We start from the raw sequence: 16,436 nt of genomic DNA on the forward strand, positions 1-16,436 counted from the left end.
CAGCCCCCTTTTTTAGTATAAAGATAGGAGCGGGCCCCCTGTTCAAATTAGATCATCTTTGGAATCAAGATACCACTTTCTTCGAAAGGACTTCACGATTTCTTCTTCAAGATTCTCCCTTGTGGCTAAGGAGTAGTCACCCTGCATCCGCAGGCACCATCCTAAAGAACACTGCGGTCTGCTGCAAGTCCTTCATCACGAATCCGACGACCCAGCTCGACGAGACCCGGCTTCCCTGGCCCCTCTGACCTCTACTCACCTCTACAGCCCAGCTGAGAACCGTGAGTGCGACGAGACCTCAAGGGACCGACGATCGCCAAGACTGCACGACATCTTTACTGCAAGCCCACCGTGTCCTCCACTGGTGAGTGCTTTGGGGTCCGAGAAGCCCCGACCCTGCGCAGCTCCAGCACCCAAGATCAGCCCCCCTGCATCTCCACGATCTGCGTGGGGCCCTTCTGCTGTTTGCTGTGCACCGCGTTGTTTGGCTACTAGCCGGCTGGCTTGTGGCCCTCTGAACGACGCCCAACGACTTCACGACTGCTGGTCTGGTTGCTCCAGGCTGGCCTTTGCTTCCTTCTTCAAGAGAGGCACCCCGGACCCTCCTGGTCCACTCCAGACGCCATTTTAGGTCCACCGCGTGGGCTTGAATTTGCCAAGGCTTTGTTGCCCAATCCTGGGTCCAGCGACGCCGACAGCTTCTATCTTCGTGGGACAGCTCGATCCTCCATCCTGGTCGCCGACAACGCCTCCTGGTCCGTGAGATCTTCGAGTCAAGCGTCACCCACTCACCTAGTCGAGGTGGCTACCATCCGGTGCCCTCCTGGTGCCCACTGACTACTGGCTAGTAGTCTCGAACTTGGTCCCCTCTGCTTTCAGGTGTCATCTATCTTCAAGATCCAGGCTTGGATCCGACTGAACTTTCTTCACTGGTCACCGGCCAGCATCTTTTCTTCCGGCTCCTGGTCCGTCTACGAGGATTCCCGACGTCTTTTCAGACCTATGCAGCTGCAGCCCCTGGGCTAGGTAACTTCGGCATTTCGGTGCCCCAGCATAGCCTCACTATCCAAGGGTCAGAATCTACTTTCGTTTTCTCCCTACCAGGTCGGGTTCGCCCGAGAACACTAACTTTCTAATTCCTAGCTACCATAGACTTTTGTCCCGCATCTCGCGTGAGAGTGCACACACTGCACCCGAGTCCCCTAGGCCTCCTAGACATAATCTAACGATTCCCTAGTCAAGTCCTAGCGATTCCAAAAGCTATTAGTACTGTACTTACCTGCTAGGAATTTCGCATTCCACTTTCAGAGTATATGGTTTTCCGTGCCCCTCGGGCATTTGTATATACTGTGCTAACTTAAGTATTTTTGTAAGAGTTTTGGTTTGTGCTTAGTACCCTGTCCTCATAAAGAGTACAGGGCTGTTGTGATCTTTAAATAAATAACTGTTTATTTTCATAACACTTGTGTGGTGTCCTTTCACTTGGTATTCAAGGGGTATATGTGTGGTAAACAGCTGGCTTAACGCGCCCTCTCGAGTCTTTAGCCTTAGACTGCTCGTATCCACGCTACTAGGATAGCTGGTCTATAAGGTTGACTTACAACCAATCATCAATAAGGGTTGCTGGACTGATACATAGTGTTCACTAGAATAGTGAGCACTGCATATCAGGCCACCTTCTCACAGGTAGTATCTGTCAAACCACACCAACTGTAGCGTGAGATGGTGTGTTCTTGCAAAGGTCCCCCACAATTACTCCCCTGGAAGGTTGCATGACCGAAAGACCACCTTGCAGACCTATGAGGCATTTCAACCATACTCCAAGACTAATGAGTCTGTATGCTTTTATATGGTATTTCTATAGCACGAACCTAAGACAAAAGGGAGCAGAGTGCTGCACATGGTCAAGGGCAAGCTTAAAGTCAATAAGTAACAGGATGGCATGCTGGGTTGTGGAAAGTTAATGCATTGTGATGTAGTGTTCTTTAAAGAGGTGAGCCTTCAACTCTTTCCTAAACTGGAGCAGCATTGAAGCGGTCCTGATAGCTACGGGAATGCTGTGCCAGATCCTGGTATTATAGGCAGAAAAGGCCTGCTGTTTTGTTTTTCCTTTTTAACACTTCACCAGCTCACCATTTCTGAGATTCCACGGGTGTGCCTAGAATCTCAGAGATGGTGAGATTGTCTGCAAGATAAACGGGTTGCAGGTCATATTGGCTTTCTATATGATGAAGCCTTTTTGAAGATATTGAGGGCCTAGAAGGGGCGCAAATGTAGTTCCATTAAGAAGATGATGTGACTATATTTCTTCTGCCCCTGGATAAGATGTGCTGTGTCCTGTAAGATGCCCCTTAGGGGTGCCAGTGTGCAGTTTGGAAGGCCATAGTGTGGCATTACAACCATCAAGATATGAGTGTACACAGGCTTGAACAGCAGTTCTGAAGTCACTTTCTGAGGAAAAAAATGTTTAACTTTCTTTCGAAGAGAGGGTAAATCCAAGTTACAGGCATTCTGTGAGAGTTGGGGTTCAAGCTGTCAATGTTCATGTCATTGAGCCAGGTTTGTACTGTATCTTATTAGTTGTTGTTGGCAAATAATAGGAATTCTATTTTGGTTGGCTTGCGTTTCAGGTAGGCGCTGGACATCCAGGTCTGGATGATGTGCAAGCTGTGTTTGAGGTGTTGGATGTCTGAAGCAGAGGATTCTTTCAAGTAGAAATGTATATCATCAGAGTATTGGTGAGTCTTAATGCTGTTATCTGGGGGTAGAGCACAAAGCAGCTCCAGATCCACTGATGATCTAAATTGGCACACCTTCTCTAAGAGGCAAAGCCGACCTCACTCCTACCATTATAATGGGTTTCGAGTCTCCCAAACAAACTAGAGCCAATGATCCACTTTCATATCCACCTGCATCTACCTCAGGGTTTCCACCATTGAAATGAAGAGCCAGTCAGGTGGAATAGTATTATGGAACCCCAATATTTTCATATTACACCACATTTGTTAATGTGACTTGTGATTTTACCAGCTGTTGTGTTTGGGCACATGTGCGCTCGACCTGCTTTAATGACAGAACTACATATGAAAGTGCAATGATAGTATAACAAGACGCTTACATCTTGCAGTACCTTATCTTTGGTGGAAAAGTCTCATTACTGCAATGAGCCCATTCAGTATTCTCTACAAGTATCCAAAAACTTGATTACAGGTATCCTAGATGAGCCCATCTTACTGTTATGAAAGCCTTAGCCCATGTACATTCTTATCCTGAAGCAAATTCGTTCCGCTGGACAACACTTACTTACCACCCCTAGATTTAAGCGCCTAAAATACGGCGGCACCCGTTTTTCCACGCTTTCCCCTCAAATCTGGAATTCCCTCCTCCTCTCAATCCGTTCTATTGATTCGCACTTCCACTTCAGAAAGCTGCTCAAAACGTGGCTATTCAGCAAGCCTACTCCTCCTGAGCCTCCAATTCCATAGAGCTCCATCCCAGAAGCGCCAAGAAACCAACCGGTGTACGTTGAGCTATATAAATATTTTAACATTAACATTAACATTCACAGGCTCCTAAGCCATCACAATTCCATTGTTATTACTTACGATACTACCAGGAGTTCTGGCTTCAGAAAAGACTGAACCAGCACGCCACAAATACATCTTCACACTCCTGGCACCAGCTCAAACACACTGCATGAACAAAGAAGATTTTGAGATAAGGCACCAGACTCGGAATTCCCTGCTACAGACAAAAACATTCCTACTGTCTGAACAACCGAAACCCCTGTCTGACCAACATCTTCACACGTGGCTTCAGAGACCAGACCCCATCATGGAGTAACACAGCATGAAGCGGTGTTGACAGTAAGGTAGCATGTCATAAGTGACCAGCAGCCCTACACCTACTTGGGGCATGCCTCATCCATCCCTGTGTTATCCGGATTTTTCAATGGTAAATCCTGGTGGGGGTGTGAAATAGCATCACTACACCACTCTATTATGGTAATACTGGTGGCAATTATAGAGCTCACTTTATTAATCTAACTGTTTTAAATGCTCCACAACTATGAGTGAGCTCAAAACTGAGACTTCCTCTGGATTACATCCTTTTAGTAGAGAGCCTAAAATAGCAAGTCCAAAGTTGTGCATAAAAAAGCATCAACCCACCCCATAGTGGAATATCAGGAGCCATTTATGGACAAAAGATGTGCCATTAAAGCAAACTCAGTGAAAACAAAAAGCGAAAAGGCGAATGCCTGAATTTACGTTAGCCACCGATTATTTCTCAGGAATGCATTCACAGTCCATTTTTTTAAGCACTGTTACACTCCACACAGAGTGCAACTATATGTAAATTAGCCTTGTGCCTCCTGCAATATAACCACCCAAGAACGAACCACCAGGCTATGTCCCCTCTGAACAGGAACACGACAACTCCAGACTAACTTGAGGGTTCTTTGGTCTCTTCAGAGAAGTACAGCCCTATAGCACACTGAGTTATGGGGCCACATGTCTGGACATTGTTGTCACACTTGACGCACAGATTACACCAGAGAAACCAAGAAAGGCCATTATTGGAATGCTTTAATTCGTAATTACTCTGGGCTGCGATCTAGTCCGTGCTTTTTGGCTACTTTGTAACTGTGCTACTCCAGACAGGGAGCAACCATTTCAAATCAGTCCTGGTCCTGTACCAATAGGAACAATCCAGTCCAAACCAGTAGGCTATGCTACGCCCCCTCCTCTAAAGCAAATTCGGCCATTCATTAGAGAGGCGTAAGGCAAAATGATGCCCCCCTTGTAAAATGCGAAGAGGGGCCCCTGAGGTTCCCATGTCTCACAGATGTTTATTGGTCTTGGGCTGAGTGATGCCCTCTGAAGGGCTGTGGGTGGCCCTGCGCCATAGTGGCTGCAGGTTCCTGCTGCTGGTGGTTCAGTGGACTAATGCATCCACTACAGGGGCCTGTGTTCGTCCTCATAGTCGAAGTTGAAGTTGAAGTTAAAAGTATTTGTTGAGTGCACTAACACCAGGCGGTTTCATGGCGCTATGACCAGAATTCAGACGGAAAAGGAAAAGGGAAACAGGAGAGCTAAAGAAAGTTATTATAAGGGAAAAGCTAAGGAGAAAAGATGAGTTTTAAGAGCTTTCCGGAAATCCATATAGTTAGTTATGGATCGGATGGAAAAGGGGAGGGCGTCACAGGTCACAGGTTCAAATCCTGGCAGGTCCACTAAGCCTTTCATCCAGGGCTTTAAGTGGGCCGGGTCTCACCAGTGCTGAGCACCAGCAGTTTTTTAAAGGAGTCCTCGAAACGGGTCTCTAACGGGCTCTGTTTTGTGCCCTGGCACAAGCGGTCTGTTTTTTTCCGGACCGTAGTGACAGCAGGCACATCGATGTAAGCGTACTCATACTGCTCAATTCTCACTAGTGGAGAAGTTACGGCATGACGTCATGCCATGTGAGCGTTGTAGGCGAAGGAAAATCCCTTAAAGAGAGTCATTTTCTCTCTGGATTTCCCTTCTCTTTTTGAAACTCAGGAGCAGCAACATTGTTGTGTTGTCACCATTGCTTTAAATGGAAGCGTTTTCAATATTATATACAAGCCATAGTTGCTGGTTATTTATTTTATGCAACTAGCAACCATTGACAAAGCCAATAGTCCTGACTTGTTGTAGATATGATGTTACTTGTTGTATCATATATCTGGATGCAATGTTAAAAACAGCAAAAAATACAAGTTGGGCGTCAGACTATGCTAAGCACAGATTTTTAGCTTACATGTTTTTAAGCCACGCCCTTAATTACATTGACCACGACCCTTTGAGAGACCCCCAGCCCCCGTTTTTTGATCTCACTTAAAGCCCTACTTTCATCCATCTGAGCTCGATAAAACGAGTACCATTGAGTTAGGTAACAATAAACATCTACTATTCATCGCCAAGAGGCCTACGGGTGAACGTTCGCTTTACAAATACACTTTATGTTGTTACTCCCCTGGTTGATTGTGTAGGGATTCATTACGTACATATCTGTGAGCACGTGCATGCCCTGCTCCTGCGGTGCTTGCACAACCATCTCAGCTGCACTTCGCTTACAAAACGAACCGGCAGCTAAACCAATCATAAAAGAAACAGCAGCAAGGTAGAGCTTCTCCCTCCTGGTGCATGGAAACATGTATGGTGTCAGTGGGAGACCACTGCCGAGCATTCTGCTCTTTTACTTTGAACGATGCAAAAAATGAACCCTCCCAGCCCCCGTCTACACCTGATAAAAACAACACTGGGTTCCCTCTGCTCCACACACAGGTGGATAGTCGCAAATGACAGAGACAAAGGCGCAGTCAGCTGTCCGCAGCAGAAGCATGTGCGTGGCTCCGGAGCGCGGCGGATTCCCGCAGACCCTTTAAGCCGGGGCTCGAGGGGCTTTGATTGTTTCCCTGTGTACATTAATGAACATGTGGCTATTTTAAACCCACGGGAAATGCGCACTTAAATCGTGCGCTTTGGCCACTTGGCGGCCTTTAATTCCAGCGGCAGTACAGGCTTTAAACAACAGCCATACGCATTAACGGTGCCCTCGGCCCTCCAGGCCAAAGCTCCGCCGTAAATTGTGGCCTGGACACCCGCAACTGGGCCTGTGGGGACCCGGCTCTTCATCACTGCCTCACCGGCGGGTTGGGTTCGTTGCCCTCTACTGTACCCGGGGGAGAAGAAGGCCCAGAATCGGAGCCACGAAGCTGAGACCACTGCTGTGTGCGCCAGGATTGTAGCAACGACTCTACACAACAGCTGTCTGACACTAAAGGGCCGGCTCTAGGCATGTGCAAGCTGTGCACCTGCACAGGGCCACCAAACCCCAGGGGCCGCCAAGCCAATATATATCCTTAATATATTAATCCTCTGAGGATGGATACATATTTGCGTGGGGGCCCCTGGCAGGGATTTGGCGGGCTCTGGCTCTGTTCCTCTTCTGAACTCCCCGACCCCCTCCCCTCTTTACTGGCCTTCGCGCTCCGCCCCGCCCGGACCCCCTCATCCGGGCCCCCTACTTACGCTCCCTGCCCAGGGCCACCGTGAGACTAGGGCCCTGCACTATCCCTGTCCAGCCACAAAAGCTCTCAGCCACGGCCACAAACACATAGACCGAATCCTTCCCATGGTCTCTGGGCTCACATGCTCCAAGCACAGCCACTGTCAGAATTACTTTAAGAATGAAATGGAAATAAATACGGCACTCACTCGTCCGTCCAGTGAATCAGAATCAGAATCCAGTGATAGCAGTGTCCCCTCGCCTCCGGCTTTCCCAAACAGTGGGCACACTACAGTTACCTGGAGAAATTGGTATGGTTTTAACTTCCCAGAAAGAACATGGCTATGTGAGGAACCATCCCACCCCAACTTGGGGACTAGAAGAGGCGCATAGTAATGACATCATACACAGAAAGCACATTCTCACAGTGCACGCGGGGAATCAGCCAGTGAGGAAGTGGGGGGTAAGTGGAACCCTTAAGTCCCCTGTCTTTTTGACCTACTAGCTGTAATCAGTGATGACTAATAAAGCAAATAATGCAATTGCTTTTTTATCTTTCAAAACATACAGAACATTTTCGCCTGGAAGGTATAAGGGGAGTTGGTGTATAAGTTGTGGTGCTTAACCAGGAAGAAAGCCTTCTTATCTTTAGTTTAAGGTATGGCTGCAGTGTCCCATCGACGTCATGCCTGGTCAGTCATTTCCTCTTACTCACTCCAACAACCTCAGGCCTATTTGGCATCCCATTTTAGCCACTATTTAAAAAAATACCTTATCAACCTCCGTATGGGCCTTCATGAATCTAAGGATTTACTACCTTCCTGGAAACCCCAAGATGATTGCCCAAAATGTCGACTCTGCGGATATCATACTGAATCTCTAGTTCATTTGTTTTGTGTATGCCCATCCCTTATGGTATCTAGAAGACGCTTTATACGGGACATATTGAACAACCTGAATATAAGAACATGTCGCCAGGCCGTTATTTTCTGGCTGGGAGGTTCATCTCCGATCCTGACCTGTCGGGGTCTCAAATTTATGATGGAAATTAGAAAGCAGCTACAGGCCTCCCAATGATCATTTTACATATTGCTTTGCCCCACCCTCTTTGCAAGTGCCCCTCAGCCCACTCTATAAATCCCTATCTTGTAAGAAGGGGCGGGTTTTGAGTAGAGCTTTAGTTTTAACTCTTTTTTAAAATTGTCATTTTCTTGTTTTTATAATGTAACCTGGTTAATCTTACCTTTCTTATTGTAAGGATTTTTATTAATTCAACAATAAAAACATATTGTATTGTATTGTATTGTATGGCTGCAGTGGGACGCCTTTTATGATTAATCCTAAGGTTTACCGTTCTGAAAAGCCTTCCATCTATGGATTTGCTATTCTTTTTTTCATTCTCACAATAACATTAGAACTGTAAAATACCAACCCTGTGCACAATTTGCATCATTCTGGTGCTTTTCACCAGCTGTTCTGTTCCTCGTTCTATATTCAACTGTACTTCAGAAAGCCCCACACCCTTCCCACAAGAAGACTCATAAGAGTGACCCCCTGTAGATACTCCCTTCTTGCTTCCTGCTGCTGGAGGCCGGCCGCAGTGGGCCTTTTGTCCCCATTGAGTGGAATCTCTCCAGAAGGGCATAGGGTGTTGCTAGCATCCCATTAAAGTGGTTATGTGGAGGAAAAAACTCTTCTCTTTACCCAGTTCTAAAAATCACTAACATTAGACCTTCTGTAATGTTTGTCTGATGATGTCAGCTGGGGTTTGATGTACTGGGACATCTTTCACTGCAAGGCACATTTAACCTGGATAAACCTCGTGGAGGAGTACACACTTATGTTCCTTAGTTCAAATGTGAATTGGGCTTAATACAGCGATCTAACATGATCTATCTATCTAACCACTGGTGTTCTGTGGAATTCACTGGGAGGCGAGTTTTTTTAACTAGCCTTGGCTGTCAGGCATGGAACCATGCAGTATCAGCCTTCAACACATCCTTCTCAAATTCTTGCAGTAAAAGACGCTCGCTTGCTGTAAGGGTTTTAGCTCAATTTATAAAAAATAATAATCCAATATAATGGATCACGTCTTTGCTCAATGTATCTATCTGCCCGTTAAGCTTCCACCCTGCACGTCCCACTCCCACCCTATCTGCTGCCATAAATACTGAAGCCAGGATATTACAGATGCACATCCTGTGTGATGTACTGGAAGCTACTGCCTGGGTGCCCGGGGGCTCAAGCTAACTCGTTGGGAGACAGAGACTTTATTCTTGCCGACTATTTATTCCAATGGGGTGTGAATTATTTATTGCGAGAGACTCCCTGTAATCTGTAGGAAGGAGAGCCCTTTATTTGCGTACATTATATTTAATGTTTAGGAAGGTGAGCCGTTTACTCTGTTAAATCCACCGGGAGATGAATGCTTTATTCCTTCAGACTATTTATTCTAAAGCCGTGTGAATCATTTATGCCGACAAACGCTTTTTAATCTTTTGGCACGCAAATCCTTTATTTGCTGACACTGTATTTAATCTTTAGCCTGGCGAGGCCTGGATTCCTGGAGATTCTATTTACTGCAGTGGGAGATACCAGTGTCACCGCTGGAGATGGCATTTCATCTATTCTGAGACGCAGCCCGGATTCCTGGAGAGGCCTAACGTCTACAAACGGTAGCCTCCAAGGACCTTCATTCTACAGCGCCACGAAACTTGATCAGAGTGACGTTACGCTCAACAAATATTAAAATAATGGTAATCTGCATTTAGAGCAATCCTCTAGGAAGAAACAGAACAAGGCATGGTTATTGATGAGGAAATGCAGTGTAGGGAGGTGGTGGTGAGAGAACTGAGGGACGGCTGGGCTGCCGCTTGGCGGTAGGCAGGGGACGAGTGTGGAGAGGGCCTAAGTGGTTGGTGCGGATCATAAGGAAGAAAGTGCAGGAAGAATGACATTCAAGGAAGGCACTGAGTGGATAGTGTAAAGAGAGCTGCGGGGAGATTAAGAGAGAGAGCCCTGAATCTTAATGTATTCTGGGTAAGGGGTAGGCAGCCAATGTGAACAGGTTAAAATTCAACACGATTCCAAACAACAAGATTTGTTGCTGTAGGTAAAGGAGGTAAAGGCATGGAGGCTGCAGTAAAGAAGGAAACATTGGAATGTGCGTGGAATAATTGCAGCCTGAAGAAAGAAGGGCAAAGGTGCTCATCTGCCTCATTCTGAATACTTCAAGCCCTGCCTTATTCCTACTCATCTTCAACTAATCAACAGGACATCATGTTTGCGAGATTTTTAATACTGCCTGAACGCATGGCGACATAGAGGCCTCCACTCCCCTTCCATGCCATTATCCAACACAATGAGACATGCAGCCAAATCCAGAGATGCACAAAGGCACACATGCAACGTGCACCCAATGCTTCATGTGCAACCAAGATATCATCTTGATAAGGAGAATAGAAATACTATTCTATACCCACATCGACTTCTCTTGATCATATAGTGCAGCTTGATACCATAGAGTCTATATTGGTGCAAATCAATATTAAAAACTCAGTATTTTAGTACCACACATGCACGTACTGCAAATACACGCCACACTGCATCTACTAACACGCATACTCTGCAATGCAAACACACACACATAGGCAGAAACTTGCGAGCATACACAAAGCCAAAGAAATTAAGACACACACAGATTCAAGCGTTCACACATCCATGCTCCACAGAGATGCAAATACACACATGCACGCATGCACACACCTAACTCTGCAAATACAAATAAAAGAACACTTACAGAAATAAATGCACCCATAAACTCACACAGAAATGCAAAGATCAACCACTCGGCATATACCACACACACCTTTCCAGCAATACACTCACATTTGCAAATGAATATTCACAGTCTTGCATATATATATATATATATATATCATATCTTAGATATTGCACACATCAGACCTCATACACACTACACACAAGCACATAAGCATAGACGCACACACATACAAGCAACACACACAATGATATACATTTACAGATACACACAACGCACATGCACACAACAGGCCACATAGGCATGTAATGATACACAGACAAACATATACTTACACATGTGTCTACAGATATGCACTAAATACAAAGAAACTCAGACGTACACAAACATGCACAAACATACATGCAAACATAACTGCTCACATGCTCACACACACCTACCAACACAGACAGACGTAGAAAGACGTACAAACACACATGCACACACAGCACACAGAGATAGGCAGTCATGCACACACGAGGGCAGGTATACACATACACAAACTCATGACATGTAGAAACATGCATGCTAACACGCACACACAGCCACGTACATTTTTTATAAATTCACGACTTCCACATAGTCGAAAGTGACCAGTCACTGCCACACTGTGAAAAGCAAACTTTGATGGTAGTTAGTCAGAAAATCTACAGAAATATCGTCGGAAAACAATATTCTGCCCGCAATATAGTTTCCAAAGGCATTGCCAAAAGGTATAGTTTTTATAATATAAACTAAAATTGTTTAACGTTTTTGTCAACACTATTGGGACACAATATTTATGTCAGACGTTATTCTGACAACCAAATGCGGGTAAAAGTCTAACCTATAAACCTATACAGTGGGGAAATGCATGGCTCAATTAATTTCCAAATGAGAAATCTTAAGCAGACAACCGGGGGCTGCGCTGCGATCGTCACTGTCTTTAAAAGGTGTCACGTCGAGGTTAGCCTGGAATATGTGCAGACTAGCACTGCAGGCAGAAGGCAGAGGTGTTCAGCTGCCTCATTCTGCACACTCCGCGGCTATTTCTTTAAGCGCTCTTATTCCTACTCATCTTCGACTGATCAACAGGACCTCATGCATCCGAGATTTCTTAAGCCTGATGTACCATGCTCAAAGACTGAACGTGAAGTGGTGCTGCCACGAGCATTCTGAAAGAGCCCCCAGCAGGAGACAGCCGGCTGCAGTCTCAGGGACCATCCCTCAGCTTGGGGGGGGGGGGTGGGGGGGGGGGGTGGGGGGGGGGGGGGAGGGCAAGAATCGCGCCTATTAGGTTGCACACCCTAGTTCTGTAGACTATACTCTGCAATAATATCCCTGCGTATTTTCATTTATGCAAACACCCCCTCGGGGGATCGGGAAGTGCACAGCAATTTCAGCTGAACGTGGAGCCTCGCGCAGCGGGAGGGCATCAGTCACCTTCGGCGCGCGGGCGCAGGGGTGCAGTAGTTTAATTAGATGGCTCGTGCTCGAAGGTGCTGCAGGGTAGGGGGCAGGGTATAAAAACGCGGAGATGCACATATAAGCGCGACTGTCGTCGTGCACCTGCACCGGTTGCGTTGGTGGAACAATGACCTTGTTTTTCGCCTGCAGGTAGGGCTGAATCTGTAACCTGCCCTTGGATTCTGTAAACCACCTTTGGCCTTTTTGGCTCTGTCGTTTGAGGTGTACAAGCCTCTGCCTGCTCTTTGTACCCTGTGAAACACCTGAGGTCTGACCTGCCCCTTCCTGGTTCCACAGTCCGTCCAGGTTCCAATTCTAGAGATAATGAGCTCATCCCATATGAACACTCTGAATACAAAAGAAAGAATGAAGCACCCTTCGATGCGCCTCAACCCGCTTCTAGGGCTCGGTTTTACAACATAAGAGAAAGCAGAGCTGCCGAGGAGACGTCCGCCCCCTCCGCCGCTCTCGTCCCTTTTTTTATGAATGAATCAGAGCGGCACATCAGATTTCTGCAAGCGAAGTCACTGCACCAGACCTCCATTGCAGCTCCGCGGGGAGGGCTTCTCCAGACGGTCCTGGCAGCAGGCAGGTACCACCGTGCCACACACAGACACGAGCGAGGGGCTGCAGCGAGCCGGGGCTGCGGCACCCTCCCGTCCCCTGGCACCGAGGGCCGTCACTCGAACACAGGTCACCACACACACCCTGCAGCAAGTAGCGGCAGCTACAAGTTCTGCAGGGGTGGACAGTGGCCGGAGATCTGAAATCCTGGCGCTCTTATTCTGCCAACCATCTCATAATCAAGTGTTTGGGATCGAGTTGCTTCACGTCCAATGCCTTACGAGTCTTCTCATTCCCAGTTGTTTTACGCAAATGGACAGAACGAAAACAACACACAAAAGCTAGGCTAATTTATTAGGACAGTTCAAAGCTAGGCGTGCCACCTGCCCTGATTTATTAAGGACAGTTCAAAGCTAGGCGTGCCACCTGTCCTGATTTATTAAGGATAGGTCAAAGCTAGGTGTGTCACCTCTCCTGATTTATTAAGGATAGGTCAAAGCTAGGCATGCCACCTGTCCTGATTTATTAAGAACAGGTCAAAGCTAGGCCTGTCACCCTTACTGATTTATTAAGGACAGGTCAAAGCTAGGCGTGTCACCTGTCCTGATTTATTAAGGACAGGTCAAAGCTAGGCGTGTCACCTGTCCTGATTTATTAAGCACAGTTCAAAGCTAGGCGAGTCACATTTCCTGAATTATTAAGGACAGTTCAAAGCTAGGCTTGTCACCTCTCCTGATTTATTAAGGATAGGTCAAAGCTAGGCGTGTCACCTATCCTGAATTATTAAGGACAGTTCAAAGCTAGGCTTGTCACCTCTCCTGATTTATTAAGGATAGGTCAAAGCTAGGCGTGCCACCTGTCCTGATTTATTAAGGATAGGTCAAAGCTAGGCCTGTCACCTTTACTGATTTATTAAGGATAGGTCAAAGCTAGGCGTGTCACCTATCCTGAATTATTAAGGACAGTTCAAAGCTAGGCGTGCCACCTCTCCTGATTTATTAAGGATAGGTCAAAGCTAGGCGTGCCACCTGTTCTGAATTATTAAGGACAGTTCAAAGCTAGGCGTGTCACCTTTCCTGATTTATTAAGGATAGGTCAAAGCTAGGCGTGCCACCTGTCCTGCTTTATTAAAGAGAACAGTCCCACAGTTTTGGCATAGGACATGCATTCGCTACCTGATAGTCTTGGAAATAAATACACATTGAGGGCTAGTCACAGTATTGTTATACAAGAGAGATGTGTTTTTGGAAAAGCTGAAGGAAGGATTCTTGCTGAAATTTGTGGTAGACCACTCTAATCACATGGGGCCACGTGTCACATGCATCTAGTAACACACACCATCACTGCCTTAATTATTACGGTTGAATTTCGGGCACATTATTCTGTTTTTCTGTGTCTTGCATTGGTGTATACTAGGTGGATGAATAACAGCACTGTCCATAATGGGAAGGATGTCAATAGTGTTTTCCCGCTTTTTGTATGGAATTATTTTTAATGTAATTATTTTACCTGAAATCGCTGTAGGGGTGGATAATCCAAAATCCAGCAGATTTGACTCTTTCCTGCTCCCTCTCCACAGCTTTCTGGCTGCCAAACATCCTCAGGGAGAATTTATTGACCCCTGGTTGGAGCATGGCCCCAAACTGCCTCTGCATGAAGCCGGACTCGTTCCATCTTTGGTCATCCTCAGAGAAGATCTGATCCACCCCTTCCACTTTGATGAAGCTACTGGATGGCTGGTCAGAGGATGGAGGCGGTGGCGAGCCTTTAGGGCAGCCTGGGGCCCCTGTCTGCTCCGTACCCCCAGAGCCAGCCTCCCTAGTTGGAGATCTATCCTCACAGGGGCTGGTGTCCCCTTCGGTGATGAGCCTTTTCTCCTCAGTGGAGTCGGAGTCATGTAGGTGCCTGCTGGTGATGGAGGACAGGCTGCCTCGAAATCTCCGGCAGTCCCCATTGCTGCTGGCCTTCATGGTCTTGCCCATGTCAGTCTCCATCACCAAGTGAGGGTCTCCGCCGGCTCGTGCATCTAGGCCCTTAGCAGAAGGTGAGGGCAGATGTTTGAGCCGAATGCTCTTTCTCCGGGTGTCCTTGTCACCCTCTTCCTCTTCGTCCATGATAGAAACCTTGGAACCTATCTGCTGGGGGAGGCTGTAGAGTCGCTTCCTCATGTATGGAGGCAGTTTGTCCATGCCTGGCAGGGTGGCTCCCAGACAGCAAGGGCACGGCTGACTGCCTGCAGCCTAGGCGTTTATAGAGGAGTCCCTGTCATTGGTATCAGCCATGTGTCATCGCTGCCCCTCTGCTGACATTCAGACACACACAGGCGCAGCGCCGAGGTTACAAGGACAGCAGCAGCGGCAGCAGCAGCATCCCCTCAGCACTTGACATGTCCTTGTTAGGAAGAAGTTTGACTGTGATCGTCCTTCTCAGTCTTTCAATTCTGTCTGGTCCAAGGCACTGGGAGAAGTCTGGCCGAGGACTATACTTTGTTAAAACAGATACAAACGCAGGGTGCAACCAGCCCTGTGCCGACTGGAGTGTCACCTGCACGTCTTGCCGTCCCTGCAGCCACTGTAAGCGGGCCCGGAGCAGCTGAAAATAAAAAAATAAAATGAAAAAAGTGGAGACAGACATCTGCTTCCTTGCAGCGTTCACTCCGGCTGCAGCCCATGCTAAGCAGGCTAATGCAACCTGCATCGGCGGCGGCGGCGGCAGCGGCAGCAGCATCCAGCCCTGCTTACATCACTGTCATCCCTTGTTCCTCCTCATGCAGCCACTGGTTCTGGGAATATTCATGAAGAGATCTGATCTACTGGGTTGCCATAGGAGCGAGGACGGCACACAGGCTCTGCCTACCTGCGCCCTCAGCCCGGCGCCTTAAAGGCACAGCATCTGCTAGGGTAGAATTGTTCTTCCGTGAGTGATGGGCTCAAGCACGAGAAGAAAAGTCGGGAGCGCGCTGTACGTCGGCTTCTGCCTCTCGGTGCATAGCAAGGAGGAGCCCTGATCTTGGCAAACTCGTCTGAGAATCTCACTTGTAAGAAATGAATATGGGCATTATGAAAGCATAGTGCCTGCTCCCAAAATCCATTGTCACTAAAGAATGTAAATGAAGAGGCGCGCAGGCACTTTATTATGAGGCAGTCCATTTACATGGGAAACATGGCCATCCTTCCTCCTGTCAAATATATGACAATGTCCTATTTCCACAATTCAGAGACCTGATATAAAAGTTTAAGATACCGTTTTTTTACTACAGGGGTCATTACTGTTGCAAGTAGGGGCAGTATCCCTTTTTTCCTTTAGCTTGTTCAAGCCACTAAATAAAGTATTGGGAACTAACCATATGTATTGCTGCTATGTAAAAGAGTTATTGTGCCTTCTGCGCACCAGCATGTAACCTGCAGGTCACTTGGTCTAAAACTAGAAAAATAGCTAATAAGATACATGCATTTCTTCCTGACATCCTTCTGTGAACTGCAGGTCATAAGTTATGATCTTGATTACTAGCTCAGTGGGTTATATGCCTGCCTCAAAGAACTTTTTGTATTCTGGTAGACCCAGGTCCGTTACT

The 16,436-nt window shown here is 47.0% G+C and overlaps 1 protein-coding gene across 1 annotated transcript in view; it reads right to left on the bottom strand.

The window, feature by feature from the left end:
• Positions 1–15,640, bottom strand: part of HCN4 (hyperpolarization activated cyclic nucleotide gated potassium channel 4) — an 867,966-nt gene extending 852,326 nt beyond the window's left edge. Inside the window, exon 1 of the mRNA XM_086959260.1 lies at positions 14,372–15,640. Within this exon, the coding sequence (XP_086815386.1) occupies positions 14,372–15,051 (680 nt within the window). The 5' untranslated portion in view covers positions 15,052–15,640. The remainder of the gene's footprint in view (positions 1–14,371) is intronic.
• Between the last annotated feature and the right edge of the window lie 796 nt (positions 15,641–16,436).

The sequence above is a fragment of the Lissotriton vulgaris genome, chromosome 2_2, assembly GCF_964263255.1.
Source record: "Lissotriton vulgaris chromosome 2_2, aLisVul1.2, whole genome shotgun sequence".
Classification (NCBI taxonomy): domain Eukaryota; kingdom Metazoa; phylum Chordata; class Amphibia; order Caudata; family Salamandridae; genus Lissotriton; species Lissotriton vulgaris.